This window comes from Taudactylus pleione, unplaced genomic scaffold, assembly GCF_031769625.1.
Source record: "Taudactylus pleione unplaced genomic scaffold, aTauple2 ptg004141l, whole genome shotgun sequence".
NCBI lineage: Eukaryota > Metazoa > Chordata > Amphibia > Anura > Myobatrachidae > Taudactylus > Taudactylus pleione.
Window position 1 is genome coordinate 855 of NW_028288434.1, and position 25524 is coordinate 26378.

Consider the following 25524-nt stretch of genomic DNA (forward strand, 5'->3'; position numbering starts at 1 on the left):
AAACATTTAGAAGTTTCTTCTAAAAATGTGCTCTTATTTTGTCTTTAATTATTCACATCCCCCAGTTTTTAGTACAACAGGTGACCCATGAAGCATAGAAGAGATAACATTACAGTTTAGTTTCAGAACACAACACTTGGTGAAGCCTCTCCGCTAACTGACGTGACTTATGCCAACTTAAAACCACATCATTTGGTCATTAATAAATCAGGTGTGCACATGCTACAGACAGAGTTGGAATACTGTTAAAAACACTTACTATGGCGTAAAACCATGCAAGAAATTAGTTTGTATTAAATTGGCATTATTAAATAATTAGTAATTCAGGAAACCGTATGTAACGTAGTCTTCTCTGTCTGCCAAGACTTTTACCAAGCACCTAAACTGCATGCAGTGCTGCCCACAGTACTACCTGGGCCCCGGAAGGCATCTTACCGAGCAGTGAGGCTGGAGACGGTAAACATTAAAAGCAGAAAAATAAATTATTAATCTACTGGTAGCACAATCTAATGCAGTTACAGTTCATATACAAGGTAATTAACAACCTTCTAAAGTTTGTTTTGTCCTCTAAAGATCCAAAAAAATACAAATTTTCAGATACGAATCTTAAATGGTAAAATTGGTCTTTTAACTTTCTAAGAACTACAGCAGAATGATTTTTTTTAAAAGGATTCCATCATTTCTACTGCTGCCGTGACTTTTATAGGTCCATAATTATATGCTTGTCTACTGCCTTATTTGTGTAGTGTATCTAGTTCCATAGCAGCCTGAGTCATAGGGCAGTCAAAGCTAGGTCTTCCCAAGTGTCCTGGTTCTTCCAGTAGACTCCTCCATCTACCCTTTACACACTATACTTTGCGTCACATATCTTATACTACTGATGAATAGAAATTAGCAGGACAAGCTGGACTTCATTCCTCAAAGATGTGGATTTTGTGGCTTAAACAATTGTCATGTCACAAGCGTGTACTGGTTTTCCATTTCAAAATAACGCAAGTCCTACACGGCTTATACTGCCATACAATAAACGGATAATCGTTCAGACCCAGCAGACGCATAACAGTTCTGAACTATTATTGTTTAGTGTATATACACGAATGTCAATTGTGCAACACATGAAAACGACTGAAAACCAGTCGGGATCATTTGATTATCAAAAATGTTTGATCGCCCCGGCAGTCGTTCTTCCATTTCCATTACCGTCATCATGCCTAAACATCAGAGTGTATGGAGATACGGGAAAATCGTTTATTCGCTCATCCCCTAATTAGTGTTTGGTAAGATCTTGTGCTTAATCTTGTGGTGTATGGCTTGCCTTAGACACCTTAGGCCTGGAGTGATATACCCAGATGTGATAGTGAGATTGGTGAACTGAAAAGAGGTTTATATTCCAGAATTCTCTCTATATATGCTTTATTCACAACACTCAATCTGCAGGTACTGTACTAATAATCCTATTTCATTACCGCTAGTAATATCATCCTTTCCTCACAGTAACACAGCTATAGACTCCTTAAATTATCACTACAGTATATTTATCACTATCTTTAAAAAGGCAATTACATTACTAATCCATGTGCACATTCCTTTCTATGTCTTCCTACCTGTCTCATCATTTAGAGCTCCCACACAATTCAGCAAACCGGCTTCTTTCTTGTTCTTTCTGTATAAACAAGGAAAAATAAATACATAACTAGATACATACAATCATTAATGAAAGACATTTCTTAAGATGGATATACACCATACAATCTATACATCGTCTAATATATCTTTCAAATACGGATCAGAACGATATATCGTACACATCGTATAGTGTGCATGCCCAATCCGTAGTTTCCGGCCATTGTTCATCGCATCATCTGCTGTGCTGCACGTCGGATGGGACGATGCGATAAACGATGCAGTACACATCGTGTAGTGAGTACGCACAACCGCACCTAGTTTATAGGAAAAGCGATTAACTGTACACCATCCCGACATAGATATAGATATATATTTCCGTCATACAGCAGACTGAAATGTGTATACGCTCTATATCGTGGATTCTGCTAAATTGGAATGACCGCCGTGTCGTTTGTTACATCGCATAGTGTGTACCCAGCTTTAGCACATACATATAAGATAGTGTAATTTTTGGTTGAACTAAAGTTGGACTAAAAAAAAAAACATTCCTACCATTTGAAATCATTAAACGGAAATTCTAAAAATGGTTTCAAAATGAATAATAAAGTTGTTGCAACAAACTAATGCGGTCAGTATTTGCTATAAATACAAAAAAAAAAACCTCCGAATTATAATTATTTCGGTCATACATTAATAATTTTGTGAAAGTCTCCTTTAAAAACCAAAAAAAAAACCTAAAAACAAAAACAGAGGACAAGAGAAAAAGACAAAAGGAGTAAAGACAAGTGCTCCAAATTTTAACATGTATTAACATTGATATCTCCCCTAAAGCATTGAGAGAAGCAGGCTTTGACCATTCTAGAGAAGTTGGATCTCCTGTTAAATCATAAAGCACCGCCAGCAGAGTGCTGTGGCATCTGCAAGACAACCGATATGGCTCCCATTCAAAGAAAAAAAATGGACTTGTCTAGAAGAGGACTTTCCCCTCCGCAAAGCACCCACACACAAGAACTCTTAATACTGGCACTCTGTGCTGAGGCACTCAGGATCAGGGGAGGAACCAATCCACACAATGACATTACAGACAATGTTATCACGCCCAATCAGCAGGGACAAACGCAGAAGAGTTCATAAGTAAACTGCATTCATATACATATATGGCCAAATCCAAGGTCCAATAGAGACAAACCTCATTATAAGGCATTACATAGCTAGACTGTATGGTCTTTTGGCGAGGGTTCTCATTTATATTGTGTACCCATGAGGCGTTACTGATCATGGTATATTGATTTTTATACAGACTAAATAAAATCATAAATGGGTGCACACCAAACCGATGATGATGAAACTAAAAACCAAGTTAATTTAAAGATCTCAAACCTTAAGCCTCCTAATAAGGTTATCTGGGCACCTAGAAATTTCAGGGTTGCATAAAATTGGATTTAAAAAAAAAAAAAATGGATTTATTTTCATTTCAAATTTTTTTAAATAAACGTTTAAAAATTTAAAATGTTTACTTTAAATTTTTTTTTATAACAAATCCTATTTAAAACAAATAAATCAGTTTTTGATTTTTTTTTTTTTTTAATTAAAAAAAAAAAAAAAAATACAATTTTTTATGCAACCACCTGCCTAGAATATATAACAACACGATCACAAGTAAGGAGGGCTGACAGTATGCCATCTATAAAGATTTGCTAGACCATTATATGAATTCTAATTGACAAAATTATTTTCTTCATGTAAAACAAATAAAAGATAAAAAAAACATAGATAGATAGATAGGAGATAGATATTATATATATATATATATATATATATATCTATCTATATCTATCTATATATCTATCTATATATCTCAGGGTATGCAAACCTATGTCAGTTAGCAATAATACTGGTAATATTCTACATTCAGAATGTAATAAACCTATTTGTTGCTAATATGTATTTAATATACAGTTGCAGATGAGTAATACTGTGATGAAACTACTCAACGGTTACATTTTGAATATAGAAAACGGTATTACCAATATTACTGATAACTGACAAAAGTCACCTGTATAAATCTATCCCTAAAAATTGGGCTATCATGGAGTATTTTGAGGAAATTAAATTAACTGTAAATAAATGCTGTAATTTCCTTTTTGCTCTATGGCAACCCTAAATGAATGGGACGTAAACAAAAAAATACGTAAGAAAAAAAATCAAAGTCAATCATATTAAACAGTGAGAGTGCAAAATGTAATTTCTTATTGAATAGCAGTTTGAAAAACTACCTCCAAACTAAGAATCAACAGAGGACACATTCAGAAGACAATGCTGAGAAAGGTGTGAAGTGATGACCACCCCTTGCTACTTTGCAGAGATAGTCAGCTGAGGCCTCAGCCCTAAGCAGTTAGGAGACTTCCATTGAAAGAAAAGTGGAATATACCTTAGGTAGGAAAGTAGTATTAGGTGCTAAAACCACCTTGACCGTATAGATGTTCTTTACACAATAGGAAATTTAATCCTACCACTCAATGGACAGACGTGATTGTTAGCAGAATATACCTTAAATGGAAGCTACTTGAGGAATGGATCCTTCAAGGCACAAATAGATCAGACTTTAGGACAACACTGAGAAAATCCCAAAGTGCCACAAAAGACTAAATATGAAGACAAATCGGCTACACTACTTGAGAAGAGGAAGAGCACACATCTAATCCACACTGGAAAATATCTTTGATGTTTTCATTAGATGTATTTGAGGAAGTGTAAATTTCCATACCAGTAACTGATCATGCATACACCACCATGCCCATAGCAGAATGCCTATGGTGGAAAATGTCACAAAATGTCTATATTGGAGGTTAGTTGTCAGAACTGAAGTTGTTGTGCGCATCCTCTGTCTCATGGATTTTAACTGCCACGAACTTCATGGGTTGAAAAGGTACAAAATTATACTTTGCCTATAGGAATTGCATCGCCTAGGCTGTTATGTTTCGGGTGATGTGTTACACTCTTCTACAGTTTCCATAACAGAATGTTATGTGAACCCACACTCTGTGTTCAGCAGAAAGCAGCTCCAAGGCTTTACAGACTGCAATAAACCTCCTAGCCAGTCTATAGGTGTATAGCATATAGCAAGCAACCAGCTTCGAAATTGCATTTATCAAGTACATTCTATAAAATGATAGGTACTGTAGAAGCTGATTGGTTTCTTTGGACAACTTCTCCACTGGTCCACTCATTTCACTGTTTGATACATCAACCCCACAGAACGTTGGGCGACTACAAGGTGCCAAGCAGCTTCCATATCACTCATTAAGGAGGAGATTCAGTTATACTCAATGTCCTGGAAGTGTCTCAAGTGATATGCTGCTGTGCACACTTACACGTATTATCACACCACTAATATTCTGGAGCCACATTGCGCAAGGCTCCTAAAGGACATTGAGATTAACTAAATCTCTGCCCAAGTGACAAATTCTAAAGTACATACGCTACTCCAGAGAGGACCACAGCTAAAGACAGGACCACCGGAGCCCAGGATACCGGATCACATCGCCGGAAAGGTAAGTATACATGAATTGCTACTTAATAAAGCAATACATTGCATCGAACTGATGTGATATATAGTGAAAAGTAACAATTAATTTACACTAAAAACTACATGAATAGACCCCTAAGGGTTTAATTTAATTGCGGGCGATGCCCGTGACGTGCAGATGCAATAGTATGAAAAATCCAGCAACGGCACAACAAATCACGCCATTCTTCCTCAATTTACCCCTGAAATCACCCCATGGAGCTGTGCACAAAAATTGACGATCTTGGGGCTTCCATAACTGCGATATACGCACGCATTTGCTCGCTCGTAATTGCAGTGACCCCAAAATGTGATGAGACGCTAACTGCTAACCACACTTGTGTATAATGGTTAGCTTGTATCCCTCTTTACGGATTTCCCTTATTTTAGTAGTCACATGTAACATAACAGATTGTGTCAGCTCTTACCTCCATTTCTTCCAGAAATATATCATTAATGCAAACAGGTAGAAAGAAAGGAAAACGCCTGCACAGAACAGCATCCCTCCAACATACGTAGTCCCTGAGAAACAAAACACAGAAGACATGATCAAAGAAAAAAAAAAGAGAAACCTAATAAATGATCCCCTAAATTGTGTACATACGGCTAATTGCTGGGCTGACCAAGACTTCCAGGGTCTTCTGGCGACTCCCATGCTCAGCAGGAGTATCTAAAAGGCACAGCCATAAGCATTAGAGGGAACAACAGCATGTAGACAGGGGCTGACAGCTAATGCTTGGGGCAAGATGTGAAAGTATCACCTGGATTTATTGGATAATAAGGCAGCCCCCCACCACAGGCTTCATCCTCAGTCTTCACAACAACCACAACGTAAAAACCACCTTTTGAAAAATCCTTTCTCTGGAAGACAGTATTAAAAAGTACAAATAGAGAAAAAAAGAAACAAAAACAGAAACACAATAACTGTCTGTGTGCAGAGCTTAGGAACTAGTCAGTCATATACATGAAATCAGATTCATAGGAACTGTCCCAGCAATATCAGTATGCTCTTAGGTTCCTAGGCTCATGGCTCTGATATACAAAACAATTAAAATATATCAGGTATCTGGTCAGGTAGTCAGCAATTCAGAATGTCGACATGGACGTTAGGTTGACAAACCAAAAGTGTTCATTCTAGCAATCTGCACCTGTGACAACCCGTGCAGTTCCTCTTTCCTGCCTGGGGTGTCGCTCTCTGGTGCTTCTAGCACACTCTGGTCTGGTTCTCAGCAGTTTGTTGCATCACCTGAGTATGATAGCACCAGAGCAGAGAGTGACACCCCAGGCAGGAAAGAGGAACTGCACGGGTTGTCACAGGTGCAGGTTGCTAGAATGAACACTAGACCATACACTTAGGTCGATATGGTTAAAATATTGACACAATGAGAATGTCAACATTTAACAGGTTGACACCAGAATGTCAACATGTTTTTTTATTTTTTTAGGGTTAGGTTTAGGCTAAAACAAGCCTAAACTGTGGACAAACTGATCGTGTCGTCATTTTAAGCAAGTCAACCTAAGTGTATGTCCACATATTGGTTGTCGACCCAACGACCATGTCGATATACAGAGCCTAAGGAAAATAGGAGGGCTGGATTGCACATCCTAATTTTAAATATAATAAGATGCTACCATGCTGATAATTGTAGTTGCATGCATAGACATACAAAACCTGTCAACATCTTGGTGTCAAACTAGTTATACTACACCCACTAGTAGATTTACCGCTAGGCTACCAAAGCGGGCACTTAGAGCCAGGCGGGTCCCAGGGGGCCCGCGGCAATGTAGGGGCCGGCAGCCAGGCAGTACTAATAATGAGTCACACTGAGTCATTATTATAGTATTCTGTGGCTGACCGCAAGGAAGGAGGAGCTGGTCTGGGTGGAGGAGAGGAGGGGGTCCCACCCATTCTTATCACTCTGCCTGTCACTAGACAGCCCATGAGCCAGCCCCTTCCCCTGAGTCCCCACCCCCTCCTCTGTCTATTCTATAGTGGCCCTCCTATCCCAGAACGATGCCCGAGACCACGTCCCCTAACAACAAGACCCTGCCCCTTCCCCTGAGTCCCTGGCGTCCTCTCTGTCTATTCTAAAGTTACGCTTCTATCACTGAACAAAGGCCATTCCCCCTAACATCAAGACCCTGCCCCTTCCTTTCTAGTCTAGCCCATGGTCTCTCTCCTTGAGTTGCTTCCTTTTCTATGCCTTGGAGACCAGCAGGGGGTCACACAGATCCTGAGGTAAGTAAGTGGCAGTGTCATCTAGGGGGGTGGTATATGCATGTAATAGGGAGGGGTAGGAATGTATTTTAATTCTGTCTATGGTGGGGGTGGTGTATTAATTTTCTGCGTGTGTAGGAGATGTATTCATATGACCTGTTTTATAACTTATATGTGGGTCACCAGTGTTCTCTGCATTATATGGCGTGCAGTGATGCTCTCTGCATTATAGGGCGCTCACTGACGCTCTCTGCATTATATGGCGCTCACTGACGCTCTCTGCATTATATGGCGCTCACTGACGCTCTCTGCATTATATGGCGCTCACTGACGCTCCCTGCATTATATGGCGCTCACTGTGACGCTCCCTGCATTATATGGCGCTCACTGTGACGCTCCCTGCATTATATGGCGCTCACTGTGACGCTCCCTGCATTATATGGCGCTCACTGTGACGCTCCCTGCATTATATGGCGCTCACTGTGACGCTCCCTGCATTATATGGCGCTCACTGTGACGCTCCCTGCATTATATGGCGCTCACTGTGACGCTCCCTGCATTATATGGCGCTCACTGTGACGCTCCCTGCATTATATGGCGCTCACTGTGACGCTCCCTGCATTATATGGCGCTCACTGTGACGCTCCCTGCATTATATGGCGCTCACTGTGACGCTCCCTGCATTATATGGCGCTCACTGTGACGCTCCCTGCATTATATGGCGCTCACTGTGACGCTCCCTGCATTATATGGCGCTCACTGTGACGCTCCCTGCATTATATGAGACTTCCCCACAAGACCACACCCCTGCACGCCTTTGGCGCGCAGATAGTCCCTTGCTTGCAGTGGGGGCAGGAAAGCATATTGTTGCACCTGGGCCCACCACTCAAGAGTTCTGCCACTGCGTTGACAGGGTTGTTCATTGGAGTGTCCGTGTGTATTTTTTACTTCCGGGCCCTGGCAGACTGTCAGCTCATTGATTCTGAACAGGTGCCAGGTGCTGCTCCATCTCCTCTCCTGCTCTCCACTGTGTTGTCTGCCTGCGTGTGATGTGACACAGAGAAGGGGGAGCTCAGAAGTTAGAAGGTGAGGTGCGCCTGCTGCCTTTGATTTTACTGGGGGAAGAGGAAGGCGGTGCAGGTGTGGGGTTTGTGGCGCTTGCCAGTGTGGAGGATGGTCAGGGTGCTTTGGGCTGGCAACACCCCTCCCCCCTCCTTACACTGGCAAGCACCTTTACTGATTCCAGCTTTTACCTACACTCACCTGTTACAATTGGGTGGTTGGGGGTGGGGCGGGTGCAGTCCATTTTGGGGGGTAAACCTGGCACATCAGTTAATGTAGACTTAAGTCCTTCTCTGTAATATCCATATATCTAAAAATTTTCGATTTGGGGGGGGGAACAGGTCGGGGCGGGGCCATACACTTACTGACTGGTGGGATGGGGGGGGATTTGGAATATGCAGATTAACTGGGAGGGGAATTGTTTGATGAAGGGGGGCCCCAGGCAGAGGGGGAGGAGGGAGATGGAGACACTTGAAAATGTTAACATAAAAGTAATGTAATGCAAAAGGTATAAATCACCTGAACCGTGATAGCAGCTTTCTTGGTCATTGTTTGATACATGCCCGTAAAAGCCACATTGTTATCAAGGTCATACACTGGGCACTGCAAAGAAAAAAAATATATGATAATGGTCTCCTAACTCTGAAGGGTAATCTCTGAAATCTGAAAGGTAACTTTTCGTGGCAATAGCTTCTCAAAAACATGTAACATAGTTCATCAAATACTCAGTACGGACAACATTATAATTTGGCATCATCAGTACTTCCACCTGCATAGATCACACACAGGGGCATATTCAATTGTCCGCAATTTTTATTTTACCCCAGCGCCGTATGCAATATCAGCCAGGCACAATGTTATTCCTAATCAATTTTCCGCAAGCATTTCAGCAAGGCACAATAATGTTCCTATAGACATTACCGCTGCTTTTTTTCCAGCAGCTTCGTAGCAGTTGCAAAGATGGATAAATCGTTATTTTACAGGAAAAAATGCCGTCACTTAGTTCATAACCCCTGGGACACCTCACTAATAATTATTTAGGCAATCGGAAGTTTTCAACTACCGTAGCTCCATTAGGCCAATAATTACATGTCATTATTGGGGTAAAATTCTGTAAAGTGCTGAATAATGGGGGTGTTGTATGGATGGGACAGGTGTTCTAAACACTGCAGGTGAGAGTTACATGTGTTTTTTTAATTTAAATTTAAAGTGGCTTCAAATGACTCAATCAACTTGTTGCCATGTTTACTAGAGATGAACAGTTCGGTTTTACTCTATGTTCGGATCTCAAAAACAGTATCTTATTGGCTATTCGGCTCTCAGGTGTTTTAGATAGCCAATAAAATAAATCCAATCTTACACTAATTTGGCGAAAAGTACAGAGTTAAAACTGAACCGCTTTCCTCATTTTTATGCACCCCAAATTTACCTACAGCATTTATTTTAACGAAAAAAAAAATGCTTTATAAAATTTTTTCACTGCTATTAAAAAATGCACATATATGCCATATAAGCCATTTTGAATTCAACGCCCTATTCAAATGGTTCCAGTTTTCCCACCCAAAAAAATATATTTTGGGTGGCGAAAACACATAGGATCCGCCTTAACGCCCTGGCTGCGATAACGGGGCTGATTTCCGGGCATTTCTCCCCCCCCCTATATATTTTTATTGGCGACAAATAATAAACATCTACAATGCTATCCAACATTTGATTTTTTTTTTTTCTTTAGGGCACAGGCTATTCCACCCATTTTGGCAAATAAATTATCACACCCAATTTTTTTTCACTTGTATAGCTCGAGAATCTGGAACACGCATAGCAGCGGTAATCAGACATTGAGCGAGATAGCCACATTTTTTGCAGCAAAAATCTTGCCACCAATTGAATATGCCCCATACAGTACATTTGAAGACATTTATTGAAACATGTGCAGCGAAAAAAAAAAATTCAACTTCTGTCGAGTGCAAAACACGGACCAGATTGCGTTTGAAAAGCTACGCGGCAAGGCTCCTAAATAAAAGTACAAACATGAGTGGAAATGGTGACATTAGAAACAATTACATGCTTTGAAAAGCTTTAGAACCACCAGTAAAAATGCATGTAAATATGAAACCAATAGCTATAAGGTCATAAACCCATAACATAACACACAACTCCATAATATAACCCAAACCATAGCCATTTTATACAAACCTGAATATCCTGTATAGAGATGACAGAGCAGGGGAATGCGGACGGAGAAGAGACTTTTACAATCACGGAATCCACTTCCGCTGGGAAAATATATTTAAAATACTGCAAATGGACAATAAGGAACAGGAAAAAATAAATAGAGGTCAGACATTAATATGCAACACAACCCTTCAAACTATCTTTCCATACAAACAAACATACGTCCTTAGGTGCAAAACACGGACACGCTCACAGCTAAAGTATACAAATATCGGGACACTTCTTACACATCTGTTCCCCACAGATGGATACGTTCCTTAGCAAAAGGAAAATAAGGCAACAGAAAGTTCTTAAAATTCATCATATTTACTCACAGTTGGACTAATTTTTTTTCCTTTTAATTGAATTTAATAAATATATCCTCAACTATTACATTGAAACAAGGCCACAACTCATATGTAACATGGCAGCAGGAAGTAATTAGCAGTCCACCAACAATAAGAAATAAGCGATCATTAAAGTGGAAATATCTAGAAAACATATATGATGATTAGGTGTACAGTCAGCTATACATGAGCCACTTTTCTGTAATATAGACAATTCCTCCTTGCACTTTTTTTCATCATCATATACCTTATGTCAGTGTTTACCTGGTACCCCAAATGTCAATGCCTGTAACACTTTCATTTGTACCCCTTGATGTTTTTTTTTTTTTAATGCCAACACCATACATTTTACATAGATTTAACTCCCAGTAATGCAGCAAAGCGATATGTTGAATTAAACTTAAGTTCTCATTGAATCGGTCAAGTAGCCCTGGGGTACATGTTCCACAGATTTAGAAATCTGATCTATTCTTATAAGCGTTTCGCATTGCAGAATTCATCCCTAGCCCCGCTATTGCCTAATTAATACTTAAAGTCTCTAAACACACTATTAATCTACCTTCTATTCCACAGTATGAAAGCTATTTTCTCACTTCGATCATTGATATAAGCTGCACTATTTCTTGTTACATCCCCAGTCAACTACACAAAATGCAGAGCTAAACTAGACAATAAATAGCCACCACTCTGCTGTACTGGATTCCCATATGCTACCCTTCAGTACAACAGGGTAGGGAGGGAGGCGCGCACACTTTCTAAGGAAGGTAATGTGTAACACAGGGCAATCCAGGCATGCATGGTTCAAGTACACAACATGGGGCTGTTTCAATTTAACCTTCCTCCATCCTTCCCTGAGATGACACAAAAAGGAGAGAAAACTTACTCAGATCTGCAAGAAGCAAAAGGAAATCAGATCTTGCAGCCACAGCCCGTGGGCATCGCCTGTACCGGATTTCTCCCTGAAGGAAATGAGCCAAGGCAAGCAGAGGATGCTAATTGTCCTCCTATAAGACAGCAAGACTACACTTCCCAGGAGCTTCAGAAAGCTTAAAATGGAGCTCTGTTCTTATCATTACATTAACACCCATATGCATATGGTTGCTTTATTGCACCGTTATCCTTCTCAGCTTCATAAAAACACCAATACTACCTTGGTTCATCTCTTTATAGCCTTTAGAGCTGCAATAGCTCGGAACTAGACAAGTTCTTATTCCCCCTACCCTTTTCTAAGATTGCTGCTAAAATCCAATTTAGTTTTACAATGGAGACAATGGGCGTACTGTAAGCTACTTGCAGGTTCTCCCCTATTGTTAACCGATTTCCGTGGCATGAGTGGGATGTGGTCTGGAAGCTGGCATGGGACTAAACACCGAAGCCTATCATCAGCCACACACCGAAATTACCGACCGTAGGTGAGCCGGGCGCGCTTTGCCGCGGGGAGGGGTGAGGGTTAGGCACCCCCCCCCCCCTCGGTGAAGGTTAGGATTAGGCACCCCCACGGGAGGGTTAGGTTTAGGCTGTGGGGAATGGGGGGGGGGGTGGTGGTTAGGTTTAGGCACCCCTGGGGGGAGGTTAGGGTTAGGCACCCATAAGGGAGGGGTTAGGGGTGTTATTTACCTTAGTCGGGGTCTTCAGCTGCCGGCCTTCCGGGGTAGGTATTGTGATTCATACCTATTCCACATGAGTATGCTATAGGAGGGAAATGTCCTTCACCTTTGGGTGCAGATCATGGCACTAGTCTTTCTCCTTCCAAGTCAAACTTAACTCAAAGCGGTTTAGAGTTTGTAATGAGTATTTTAATAGCCATAGGTGGACTGTGATGCTCACTTGGCTTTGTATGTCTGTACCCACTTTCCCATGATATTTTCCCCTTCCTTCTTTAAAAAATAAAGAAAACATTTCTTTATAGGAAGAAGATTGGATACCACAGAAGCCAAAGTCTCTGAGCTCTGCAAACTTCAAGCTGTGGCTGATCGCGGACTGCCCAAAGTTCTAGTGGTGTGCCCAGGATCTGTTACTCAGTATTCCTGGCCACCCAACTGCTGCCCACAAGCCAAAGCTGCTGCATTAATAAAACTAAATTCTGTAACATCAGAGAATTCCCAAATAAGAGAAATACCAGGGTACTGCTCTGGGCATTCAGCCCCTCCATTTAAACTTCTTGATTGCACTTCAAACCCTGCCTCCCTCCCCCATGCTTTTCACAATTGTAAAAGATTTCCTCTGTCATGTCCCAGCTTCTCCAAAGCCATCAGCCACCTTACTACAGAGATTTCAAGATATAAAACGGAATTGCTGTAGAGGAACCGGTAACTAAAGGTGCGGGAATGAAGTAAGGCGAGGTTCTCTGCTGCCTATAGAATGCTGCAGTATCAGACAGAGTTCTCACCCTGCCTCAATGCAGGGTGAGAATATCAAGGCTACTAAAAGAAAAGTAAAAAAAAGAGATAGAGATATAGAGATATATATACACACACACACTTTCATCAAGTACCATACAACTTTCACATGCAAAAGTCCATATATGTTATTCAGTTTACCTGCGATCGGCTTGGCGGCCGGCAAGATTGCGGTGCCAGAATCCTGACAGCCAGCATCCCGATTGTAAGTATAGCGGCCCAGGTAAGCTGTTAGCCGCGGGAGGGAAGGTGGGGGGTACCGGATGCCGGCGCTTGGGCTCCCGGCAGTCAGAATCACAACGCCAGCATCGCGACAGGGTTAAAAAAAAAAAAAAAACTGACAACGGCCGGTAAGTACCCCAACCAAATCCCTACACCTAACCCTCCCTGCACCCTAAACCTAACCTCCCCCCTAGTACCTAACCCTAACCCTCCCCCTTGCCTCACTACTTACCTTCGGGATGCCAGTGCCTGGATTCTGACTGGTGTCTGGATTTCGGCACTGGCATTCTGAGCCCCAGTATCCAGACAGCCAGCATTTCATTTACCTTCCAGTTATATCATACAGGGGACATTTAATTTAAACTTTGCACCAATAACTGCATGAGTAAGATGAACTATGGGGATCTAACCATGTTGAAAAAAGTAAGTCATCTCCTGAAAGGTTCATTGACAAACATACTCTATTTTCCAAAGAATGTAAAATCAGGCGTCAACTGTTTAACAGAGAACAGCAAAACTGCTGCATACAGTGACATCTATAAGATGTTAATTACCCGTGGGCACTCATCTGGTTGTATCCAGAGCGTGTAAAGAAGTGCCTCTTGTCTTTAACAGTCATCTAGTCATTAACTTCCAGATGCACAAACACAATACATCAGAAAATAGACAACAACATCAAACACAGACATAAACCTCATCTTCACCTAATAGAACAACATGCACTTGCCACCTCTTAAACATTATACCTGAGGCTGAGCGGGAGTTGCACTAAAATTGAATGGTTCTGTTGTCCTACAAAGATAAAAAAACCTCATGAGATTCACTCTGATACAAAACACATGTATCTACATACTAAGCATCATACCAAGACATGGCTTCTCACCGCAGGACAAAACTCTCCACATGTGTGACACGCAAACCATAGGTGGTGTTCTTTTCTGACAGGGTGGATACATCCACATAGAAGGACTCAGTCTCTGCCCTAGTTGGTGGTTGGCACAGGGTGCGCCCAACATCCTGGTATTGGTAATTACGCTGGTACCTAAGGAAGACAGGAATGTTTGTAAATATTATTAGGTCTCCTTAGGTGTGTATTGAGAAATAATGTGAAGCAGAGCATTGTAGAGTAGTTTACAGGGAAAGCAAATACAAAATGATCATTGCAGCGTGATCGTACAGTGCCAGTACAGCCTGGCAATTGGAAGATGTACCAGGGTAAAATAAAAGGAAGAATTGTAGCTACAGTACTTACAACCCCCTTAGGATAAGTGGTACTTGAAAGGACACCACAGCCTCCTTCTGACGAACGACAAAGAGCAAAGGCGTTCCTTTCTGTTCAGACAATACTTTAACAGACACTCTCACCCCTTCCGTCTAAAAATAAAACAGTTAGGACACTGTTATAGTAATTGGTAAAGTTAGAGATTTAAAATAACTGTACAACTCTGCAAGCTAACAGCCAACATTGGCACATTCAGGTTATTCAAACACAAATCCAAACACTGATTTACACCCAGTAAAATTTGCATCTAACTGTAAAAGACGCTCTTGGAAAAAAAAAAAAAAAAAAAACACTACAAGGGGGTGCGGACTGTAAAATGCACAGCCTGATTTACAGGGGTGAGGAGGGTGCCAGCTAGATTAACTCTAAAATGAAGATGTAAAATAGAGCCTGCCGTAATGTGTATGCTGTATGTAAGAGTATGCAGGATGCGCTAGGCATGCACAAAAAGTGTTTATATTTCCACCACTTGTAGTGAAAGTCTTTCTTCCCTTCTGATTATTTTTCTTTTCTTGCTGAAATTAATCACATACACATATATATATATATATTATTCTGAAACATTAGTGACTTCAACACACCTTTTGCTTTAAATCCAAACAATTTGTCCCTAAAGCTCTGGTAGGCGTTAGATCAAGCCAATGGCTATAGCCAGAGAAATAGATAGCTAAGACTTAAAAAAAAAAAAAAAAAAGAAGTTGAGAAAATAAAGTAAAAATATATATTTTTTTTTCTTTGCAATCAATACATTTTAATTAAAAAAAAAATTGATTTATGGGCATATCCAATTGCATTTAACAAATTAGTGCCATGAAAAAAAGTTTGGTTTGTCCAAAGCAACCAATGAATTCAGATCTCACAGTGGGGCATCAGTAACTGTGAGTAGTTTGCAAATGCCATAAAGGAGTCTTAGTTACCATCCGCAAAAATAGGCGCAGAATATTTCCTCAGGGGAGGTCCCTGAAGTGGGCGTGCACCTTGAAAATGTGCCTAAAGAACAAGTAAATGCATTTGCGCATCTAAAAAAAAAAAAAAAAAAAAGCGTCATAAATAAACATTGACAATGCCTATATGGGGATTAACAGAAAGATAAAATATCTAAACCACTACTGGGCAAATGGCCTGTTACCCCAGGATTTATAGCGCAAAAACAACCCCAATGGACAATATTGACCCTGTTGAGAAACCCATGAGAAAGGAATCTGTAAGGAATAGAATTATACACAACTACCAGTCAAGCCAGCCAACCCTTAGTAGAAACATCGTAAGCACATAGGAGATATTTGTTTTCTCTTCCTCATTGCCTAGAACTGCTTCTATAAACTTCACCTAGAAATGACAGCACTGCAAAGTCACCTCTGCTGCTGGCACACCTCACAGACAGTTTGCTATGAGTAATCAAGCTTTGATAAGTATCTATGGAAAGGCAGGGGAAAGCCGTATAACAGCACGAGCAATAGTGAACTGGTGCAGCCGTCTGATAAAAGAGTGGTGTGCACTCCACCCAGAAAATATAAAGTCTCATTAATTTAAATATTAATTAGATTTTGGAATACCATGCCGACGAAGAAAGGGGGGAAAACCCCCCGCCAGCCAGCCCCTATTCAATTCCCTAAACCAGCTATATCCAAAAATGAAACACTCACAACTCCTGTGAAACCCTCAGGATCTGCGGTAATGCCTTTAACAATGGGATCCTCTTCACAGGCAGGAGTGAGTCTGGATTTAGACCCGTCAGCTCCCCTCACTACCCAGACAATGCTCCAGCTGTTTACTGCTTTTCGTACGGATATCCTCACAGGTTTGGAAACATCAGTCCAATCTCTCCGAGCAGATCTTGTGGGAATTGCGGGACGTACAGATCATTTGGAGTGCAAGATGCAGGAGTTGGTGGAATCCCACAATGACCTTCTCACAGCTCATTCTGAGCTACAGACCGAGATGACTTCCACCAGAGACAGTGGCAGGCTGGGCCGGGGTGCAGGGTGCCATGTGCCCCCCGGGCCGCAGCGTCATGCGGCCGCGGGCAGTCTGTGTCACAGACTGCACCGCATGTGTAGCGCTGACGGACATTGAGGGACCACTGCTGGGGGCTCTATAAAAAGGGCAATACTGGGAGTACTGCATAGGGGGGAGATTACAACTGGGGACACTATTTAATGGGCACTGCATAAGGGTTACCACTATTGGGGGCACTGCATGGGGTGTGGACTGCTACTGGGGGCACTATATAAGGAGCACTGCATAGGGGGTACCACTACTGGGGGCACTATATAAAGGGCTTACTACTGGGGGCACAAGGGTCTCTGCACAGGGGGGACCACTACTGGGGGCACTGTATAAGGGGCACTGCATAGGGGGGATCACTACTGGGGGCACTACTGGAGGCCTGCATAAGGGGGTCCTCTCCTGGGGCACTGCATATGGGCACCACGACGGGGCTGTCCCTAATCTTTATTTTTACTTTACATTAATCCCATATGACCAGCCTCCTCCCTGGAACACATGGGGGGGGGGGGGCGCCTTAGCACGCACGTTCTTCGGGCACCCTGGCTACACACGCTACTCCTCTGCCAGCGCCGCCTGCATGCATTTGCCCCCCAGGCTAAAAGTTGCCAGACAGCCCCTGACCAGAGATAAGTAGGCAAACCTCGAGGACAGATCGATAAGAAACAATCTAAAGATCAGACGCATCCCAGACTCTGTCGCGCCTGGTGAACTTCAGGAATACGTGATCAAGCTCTTCCAGAAACTACTCCCATCAGCTTCTGAGCATGATCTGCTTATCGATCGAATACACCGCCTACCAAGACCAAGGGGGGGATCCTCTAACTTTCCGAGAGACACCCTGATTAGGATTAATTTTTTCCACGTTAAGGAAAATATTCTAAAGGCGGCAAGATTAACGGAAGGCTCTGACGCTTTGGGTGGCTTACAAATTTTTCCAGATCTATCCCCCTACACTTTAGCTAAAAGGCGCTCATATCACGCCATCACTGCTGCTCTCCGAGAGAACGACATCTCTTATCGCTGGGGATTCCTTGTCAAGATTGTGATACAATATGAGTCCTCCACATATGTGATTTCTTCTATTGAAGCAGGAGTCAAACTTCTGGCAGACTGGGACATTCCTATATCAGCTACTAAATCTACCTCTTCAGATTGAATTCTCCCGGACTGAAATGTCATCTAAAAGACACTGGTATGACGACTCCAGCTCTTGGCTAAGATACCTTTGGGTATGCGTCTATAGAGTTTTAGATTTGATGCATACCCGATGTCATATGGATACTGTTAACATTAGCCTATAAAGTTTTACAGATATGCCTCCAGGAGTCCCCTGCTTTGGCACTGTTACATATATACCCTTCGGGTCTATCTAAGGCGGATTGTTACGTTCTAGGACATATATTCATTGCCACAAGAGCAGCTATTGCTCAGAATTGGAAAAGTTCATCTCCTCCCCCCCTTTCTAAAATAATCCGTAAGATTAATTTTGCCTTTTTAATGGAAACTGTAGGGTTACCATATTCCTCTTCGATCTCTTCCCATTTAGTGAACTGGTCCAGTTGGTCCAAGTTTACTACAACTGGGGAAGGAGCACTACTTCTCCTGGAAACCCCTTAATTTCCTATCTTATTGAAAGGTTTGTTGCTGTCTCTTCTCCCAATGTTGTTTTATTACAATGTAATTATGGGGTATGAGATCAGTCTGTTGTTAATACTATTTGCTTTTTATATACTGTTTGTATGATTGGAAATGTTGTAATTTTTCCTGATTCCCTTCCCTCCCCCCCTCCTTTTCTCCTTTCTGTACCCCTTCCCCTCTGTAGTTCACGGACAAATTTCTAATAAAAAACTATTGATGGAAAAAATATATATTAATTAGATTTTGGGTAAACCTGGTAATGATGATAGACTTTACATATAAAAATATTGAACACTTTTTAAAACAGTAGTAAAATGTCATACAGCTAGTTATAAATCTGTTAAAAGTTTCAGGAAAAACAACTAAATTGTGATAGCTAGTAGTATACTGAAGCTTATAAAAAAGGTATTGAATGGACTGTATACTTCATCAGCTTGTATACTGCAGTCTCTCTGGATGATAGAAAAGTGCAAATACAAAAGAAGGTGGTATATATGCTACAGTGTCGGTTATATACTCTGTGTGAGAGATATGCCAGTTGTCAGGCCTCCGCCTGGGTCAGTAGAAATGGGAGCTTCAGCTCCTACCCGCAAGTATATTGTAGTCGGGCTGTCGAAGCGGATGATTGGCCGAGACTAGATCTTAGAATTCATATTGGGCGACGCCATCTTATGTTGCCCGACGACGCCATCTTGCGTCGTCAGCAGGAAACCATTGTGTGCGATGCTAATATGCTATTATTAACATTGTGCGACTGCATTGCTACCGCATATTGTTAAAAGTCCTAACATACCCCACACGCACATTAAATCATACATATAATATACAAGACGTACAACGCACAGTTGTGCCGTTTATCAAAGCACTCTACACATAAACGCACCACGCATATTAGCGACTCCAAGCAATATCCTTACACTTACATATACCGAAACTTATAAAAAGATTCCTCCACATTAATGGCTTAATATTAGAGGTTATATTAGCGAATACTTATGTTGTGAAATGTAATGTACAAGATATTTAAGGTATATAAGCTAGTAAACATATCATGTTTGGCACCATTCTAAAGCACTGTTTGTTTGCAGATTTCCAGTTCGACAAGCAAGGAAATCGCATCATGCGTTCGCAAGATATGAACAATATGAATATAGTGGTTAGAATGTGAAATTGTATGAAGTGTTTGCTTACTAGTTTAAACCAGTTCGGCGGAAAAACCACACAAAGCAACACTGGAACTGGGACATGCCCCTAGTGATGCTATATTAACTGTCCAATGACCTGCATCATACCAGAATGTCCAGGAGCAAGACCCAATGGAAACCAGTTATCTAGTTTCTTTGTCCTGGGAGGCTATATAGCTTGCATACTGGTTCTAGTCTACAGCCATTCTTTCTTGGATGACCACAGGCTTCTGGACTGATGACTGTTTCCTGGGACCAGTGCGCAAGTGTATGCATTGGGCTGTATCGTATTATGTATTTTATTGTCTTTGCGCTAATTGTGCTAGATGAAAGCGTGTAACTTTCTTTTATTACAATAAGAACTTTTGTGCGTTGGAAACACAATTATTGTCTGGACAGCGGTTATTTTTCTCTAGAGATTTAAGGGTATTCATAGGGCAATCGTGGAACCATTAGGCAGGTGCCAGCTCCAGAGAAGCAGCGCAGAGTCCCGACTGTAATGGCGCATACACACGGTCAGATTTTCTGTCACTTCTGAACGAAAACGACTGTAAAAATCGTTCATATCTGAAACAAAATCTGACGTGTGACTGCAACGATGAGCGTTCCCGTTTGTCAGAGAACGATATCTGACATCTGATGTGTTTGTAGTCAGATTTGGACGATTCCATTCATTTTAATACTGTCTGAAATCGTTGGTAAAATCGTTCATCTGACAGATCCGACCGTGTGCATGCACCATAAGTTTGTGTGGATCTGTCTTAGTTATAGAACTCCAATAGGAGTTCCTTTGCATATTTGATTGGAGCATTGAAGCTCTGCCCATAAAATGAAGACTGCAGCAGTTATAAAGCTCTCCTCTACTTCTCCATAGTTAATTTGTATCAAAGCTTGATTACTTATTGCAAACTGTCTGCGAGGTGTGCTAGCAGCAGAGGTGAATTTGCAGTGCTGCCATTTACAGGTGAAGTTTAACTAAACAGTTCTAGGCAGTGAGGAAGTGAATTTATAACGCTCTGCTAAGGGTTGGGTCTAATCTAATAAAATATATCAAGTCTTGAGACTTGAGTGCGCTGTCAGATTATAATTTCTCAAAGCTTTAATACACATCCATACACTTTAATGCTTGCCAAGAGCAGATTCAGCAAAGCAGTTGCTAGGAGTTTGGGCTAATATATGCAGAGCTTACAATATCTGTTGATATGATCAGTTATGAAAAGAAGGTCACTGAGAACAATGCAGCCACCAATTAAAATATTCAGCCTGTGTTAAGTCAATGTTTGCTTGTGACTAGTCAGCCAATGTCACTGTGAAATGGCAAAGCCTTTCCGCATATTATGAGGGATGTTCAATAAGTAAGGTAACCAGACCCCTCACGTGTGTAATGTTCTCTATTTCATTCTAATTTCCCACCAGGCCAGAGCGGGAAAGACCACTGCTTCTTCTCACGGCCATTAGACTGCTCCTCATATCAGTCATACGGTCCCAACATCAGTTGTAAGATGGCGGGGCTGGCGGAAACATGGTCAAACACTGAGGTGCATAGTGTGATCAGATTTCTGCATCTGAAATTCATCGTCAAACCTGTTTCCGTGACATGACGTTATCACCGGACACCTCGACAAGTTGACGATGAATTTCAGCTGCTGATGTGCCCTTTAGACACACAAATCTGATCACACTACGAAGCCTCGATGTTTGACCGCGTTCCTGCCAGCCCCACCATTTTACAATCTATGTAGATTCAAATTACCAAAACATATTTTGGACATGATAATATGGGCTGCTATTTTTTTTGTGTGCTGCCTACAGGAGCGTGAGACGCACACTGGAGAAGGGGTTTCATAACTTCTTGGCTGGGACGCAATAGCCTCCAACTTTGCAAAAGACATGGCTTTCTGGCGTGCTGCAAATCGCCATTACAGGCTGTGAATAGTCACTAAATCAGGAGGTACCCCACATTTTTTTTTTATAAATATTGCTGTTCCTATTTTTTTTTAATGCTGAAGGTACAAGTTGCCAGATGTAATAACGTGACATTTTTCAAGTCACAGAAAAAGCAGATTTAAAAAAATAAAAAAAAATCACAGAAACAACAGAGGTGCATCAGGCAGGCGAGATAAAAAGGCGTGCGTTCCTGTCATTTATGTCTTTTTTGCCCAGCCTATATCATGGGACCTACATGGATCATTTAGAAATTTACTGTGTCATCGCGCTGAGCCCGCAAAAAATGCGGGTCCCAGGGAGCCTTTAGTTAAAAAAAATAAATAAATTAAAAAAAAAAAAAAAAAACAAATCGGGTTCCTGACTGCTTTTCTGGTTCCCATCTAAATTAAGGTTTTCTGTAAATCTAACAATCTAGCAGCTACATCCCATGAAGTCTGTAGCAGATGACATTGGCCCCCACACGAAAAAAAAAAAAATGAAACACATTGATTCAAATTCATTGCACTGCAGCCTGCCCTGCTGTGTCACTGCATCACTGTATCAGGAAACGGCATGTAGCAGGGGCTGGGGCAGAGGCACACATGTGGGCAACTCTCCCTTCCGTGGTGCAAACATAATAAGCTGGCCTCCCCAACACTCCTGGCGGCCTGGTGCGTGCACTATAGCACGCTTGTACAGCCACTCTTCCTCTAGCCGTCCTGGAGCACCAGTCTCCCGCTCATAATTAAGCCACTGCCCACCTACACTTACCGGATGATATCTTCACTCAAGGGTGCAGGGGCCATCGTCATCACGTCAGTCCCTGTGGTGCAGCAGCATGACACTCATGGGGCGCCAAAGAGGTCTGTCTGCTTTTTGTTGGCGGTAGCCAATCATTTAAAGAGGCAGGGATTGGCCGCAGCGGAGCAGGTCCATCCACCCTTTGCGAAAAAGTGAGTCCCCGGGCCCTCGATATCGGGTAAAATACGCGCTATAGCGCATATTTGCGATCACTGTATGTGTAAGGTAAAGTGGGTGTCCTTATATTATGCTGCGACAGCATTGCAATCCCATTGGATTAGCATACTATCGCAGTGAGACTACGTGCGTAATCACTATTGCAGTTGCGATCTGTAATGCATCAGGCCCAAAGCCTACAGCTATTAGTAGCAATTTTGGGGGGAACCCACGCTTTTTGTTCCACCGATTTTGTGACTTCCAGCCTAGGCGTTCAGGACAGAAGGTTTTTTTTTTTTTTTATTGTTTTCTTTACAAAAAATGGTGAATCCACACAGAAACAGGCAATGTTCTTGTCTGCAGGAGAATCCAGTTGAGCCCTGTATTCTGGGGTTTCACATACTGCCCTCTCCTTATCTGACCTATTAACTACTACAGACAATTGCAAGTTTCAAGGGCCACCTCAGTGGACAAGTACACATTTACGCAAATGTAAAGCATAAAACACACATAATGAAAACACTGTATAAAGCACTGTATGCCCTTTTTTGGCAGCTTGTAAAAGATCCTCCCAGAGTCCGTCTTACCTTGTTCCTCAGCATGGTGTGATTGAAGGCGTAAATGTTTTGCAATTCATTGTTTACAGAGTCAACATATTCTCGGTTGAATTCAGCATTCCACTGCTGGATAGTTTTGCCGGAAACGTCATTGACCCCTTCCACAGGACACAGCAGCAGCAGTAAGAGGCAGAGGGGTGACATTTTCCTGTGGCTTACTGTGGAGGAGCGCAGAGTTCCTGCAGTCCTGAGCACCTTCCAACATCAGCAGGACTTCACACCACACCTTATGCAATCACAGGGCTGCATGTCTGAGTCACCAGCAGACGGATTAGCACCTGCACAATACAGATAGAGGGGATCCATCCATTAGACACTCATGGCACAATGCAAGGTAAAAAAACAAATCCTACAATACATCACATGCATACACTAATACACTAATAGGGGTATTAAATATGGAGCGAACAGTCATTTTTTGCGATAATTTCGCAAAAAATGACGTCATTTTTCGCTGGTTTTGGTTTTACACTGTATTCAATTTCAAATACTTTTCGCAGGTTCAAAAAGTCTGAAAAAAAACGGGGATAACTTTTCACCACTGAATAGGTTGAATAGGTGGGGAAAAAAGTGCAGGATTGGGGTTTAGGGGTGCAGGCTTAAAAAAAATAGCCTGCTCCCCTGGGAATAAGATTTTAAAAATAACTGTGTCAAAAAAAGTAAAAAAAAAAAATAGGGAGACCCAAAAGAATTAATTAAAAAATTGGGGTGGAAAAAAAAAAATCAAAAGGGAAAAAAAAAAAAAGTGTTTAAAAATAGGGAAATAGGTTCAGGGCTATTCTGCAAATATGCGGCAGGTGTATTCTAGAATAGATTATTAGCGGCAGGTGCATAGTTGCAGAATTTTTTAAAACTTACTTTAGGGACATAAAAATATGCTAGTACCCATTTTCGTGTACCCCAAATTTGATGGGACCAATTAAAAAAAAAGAAAAATATAACCTAAGTGCTCTTCTGCAACACTACTTCAATGTCGGGTAAAAACACCTGCTGCGGCTATTAAATCCCCAACTTTCATTTGCAGGCTAAAACGGGGGTACACAGTGATCCCCCATGTTTTTACAACTTTAGGGGGGTCCTACAATTTATTCAAGGAAAAATTCGGTTTTTTACGCAGATCCCACTTCGCAGTTTGCCGTTTTCGTAGCTTTTATATTGAATGCTGGGATAAAGCGGGCGCGCGCCCGATACTTTATCCCAGGAAAATCTCTGATGTGGAGCGAAAAGTCCAGTACGGACTTTTCGTTCCCATATTGAATATCCCTCTAAGAGGCGGCAGCTGAAAGGGCTCCGGACTCAAACCAAGTATATAATAATAATAATAATAATACACAAATGAACTAACTTTAAGTACTATTTCATAAGGTAGATAATACTAATAAATAAGTAAGAATAATAGGGATATTCGTATATCTAATACAGTACATTCTGGCATCTCATGGTCACCTGTAAGGGAGGAAAAAGCTCCTGTCTCAGAGTCACCAAACGGACAACTACAGTCCCTATCTATGGATTATAGTGACAGGCAGCAGGTGCCAGGGTTACCGGTGAGGGGCAGAGCCCACCTCTGTTCCAGCACACATAGACCTGCATTAGGGCAACACACAGTCATGTGCCCGGGGGAACATGACCCAGCACTGGGGGATGACACACAGACACTGGGATATAGGGACGGTTGTGTGGACACTTACGCCCTTTCCTGTGAATAACTCCCACGATCATCATCCTGCCCGTCCAGCTCCCATACGTCCCTCTCCGGGTACCCGTGTCTCTACCTCAGCCGGTACCCTCTGTTCCCCCACCAGCTGTCTCCGAGTACGACAGGCACCACAGAGAGCGTTGACTGGCTGTCTCAGTGTAGCCGGAAGAGGAGAGAACTCCGTACAATGACGTCGGCCTCCATCGTCCAGGCAGGTCGGTCACATGATCAGTTCCGTACAGTGACGTCACCCCCCAATTTCTACAGCAGATCGGGGATTGATCACATGATCAGCCACCTAGACAGTAGCGGTCACGTGGTGGATACGTCACAAAGGTCCTTTCTCCAACTAGGAAATAGCAGCAACCGTCTAGGTAGGGCAGGGGTTCCCAACCATGGTCCTCAAGGCACACCAACAGTCCATGTTTTAAGGATAGCCATATTTCAGCACAGGTGACTCAATTAGTACCTCAGTTATTTTGATTTAACCACCTGTGCTGAAACATGGATATCACTAAAACCAGGACTGTTAGTGTGCCTTGAGGACCGAGGTTG

The 25524-nt window shown here is 42.0% G+C and overlaps 1 protein-coding gene across 1 annotated transcript; it reads right to left on the reverse strand.

The window, feature by feature from the left end:
• Positions 1 to 305: 305 nt before the first annotated feature.
• Positions 306 to 25207, reverse strand: LOC148430284 (SID1 transmembrane family member 2-like). The gene is made up of 12 exons (XM_088466630.1): positions 24962 to 25207; positions 23241 to 23548; positions 14909 to 15030; positions 14540 to 14698; positions 14403 to 14448; positions 10671 to 10772; positions 8994 to 9077; positions 5956 to 6055; positions 5799 to 5864; positions 5623 to 5716; positions 1605 to 1663; positions 306 to 447 (listed from the first exon to the last, which is right to left on the reverse strand). Exons 2-12 carry the CDS (start codon positions 23412 to 23414, stop codon positions 380 to 382), a joined length of 1074 nt encoding a protein of 357 aa, XP_088322756.1. The 5' UTR covers positions 23415 to 23548; positions 24962 to 25207; the 3' UTR covers positions 306 to 379.
• Positions 25208 to 25524: the final 317 nt, after the last annotated feature.

Excerpts from the sequence above, each read along its gene's own strand:
- LOC148430284 (XM_088466630.1), bottom strand. The coding sequence starts at position 23,414 with ATGTCACCCCTCTGCCTCTTACTGCTGCTGCTGTGTCCTGTGGAAGGG. Across the intron at positions 10,773-14,402 it reads CAACTCCCGCTCAGCCTCAG|TATTTTAAATATATTTTCCC; the intron begins GTATAATGTTTA and ends GTCCATTTGCAG. Across the intron at positions 448-1,604 it reads AGCTCTAAATGATGAGACAG|CCTCACTGCTCGGTAAGATG; the intron begins GTAGGAAGACAT and ends TACCGTCTCCAG.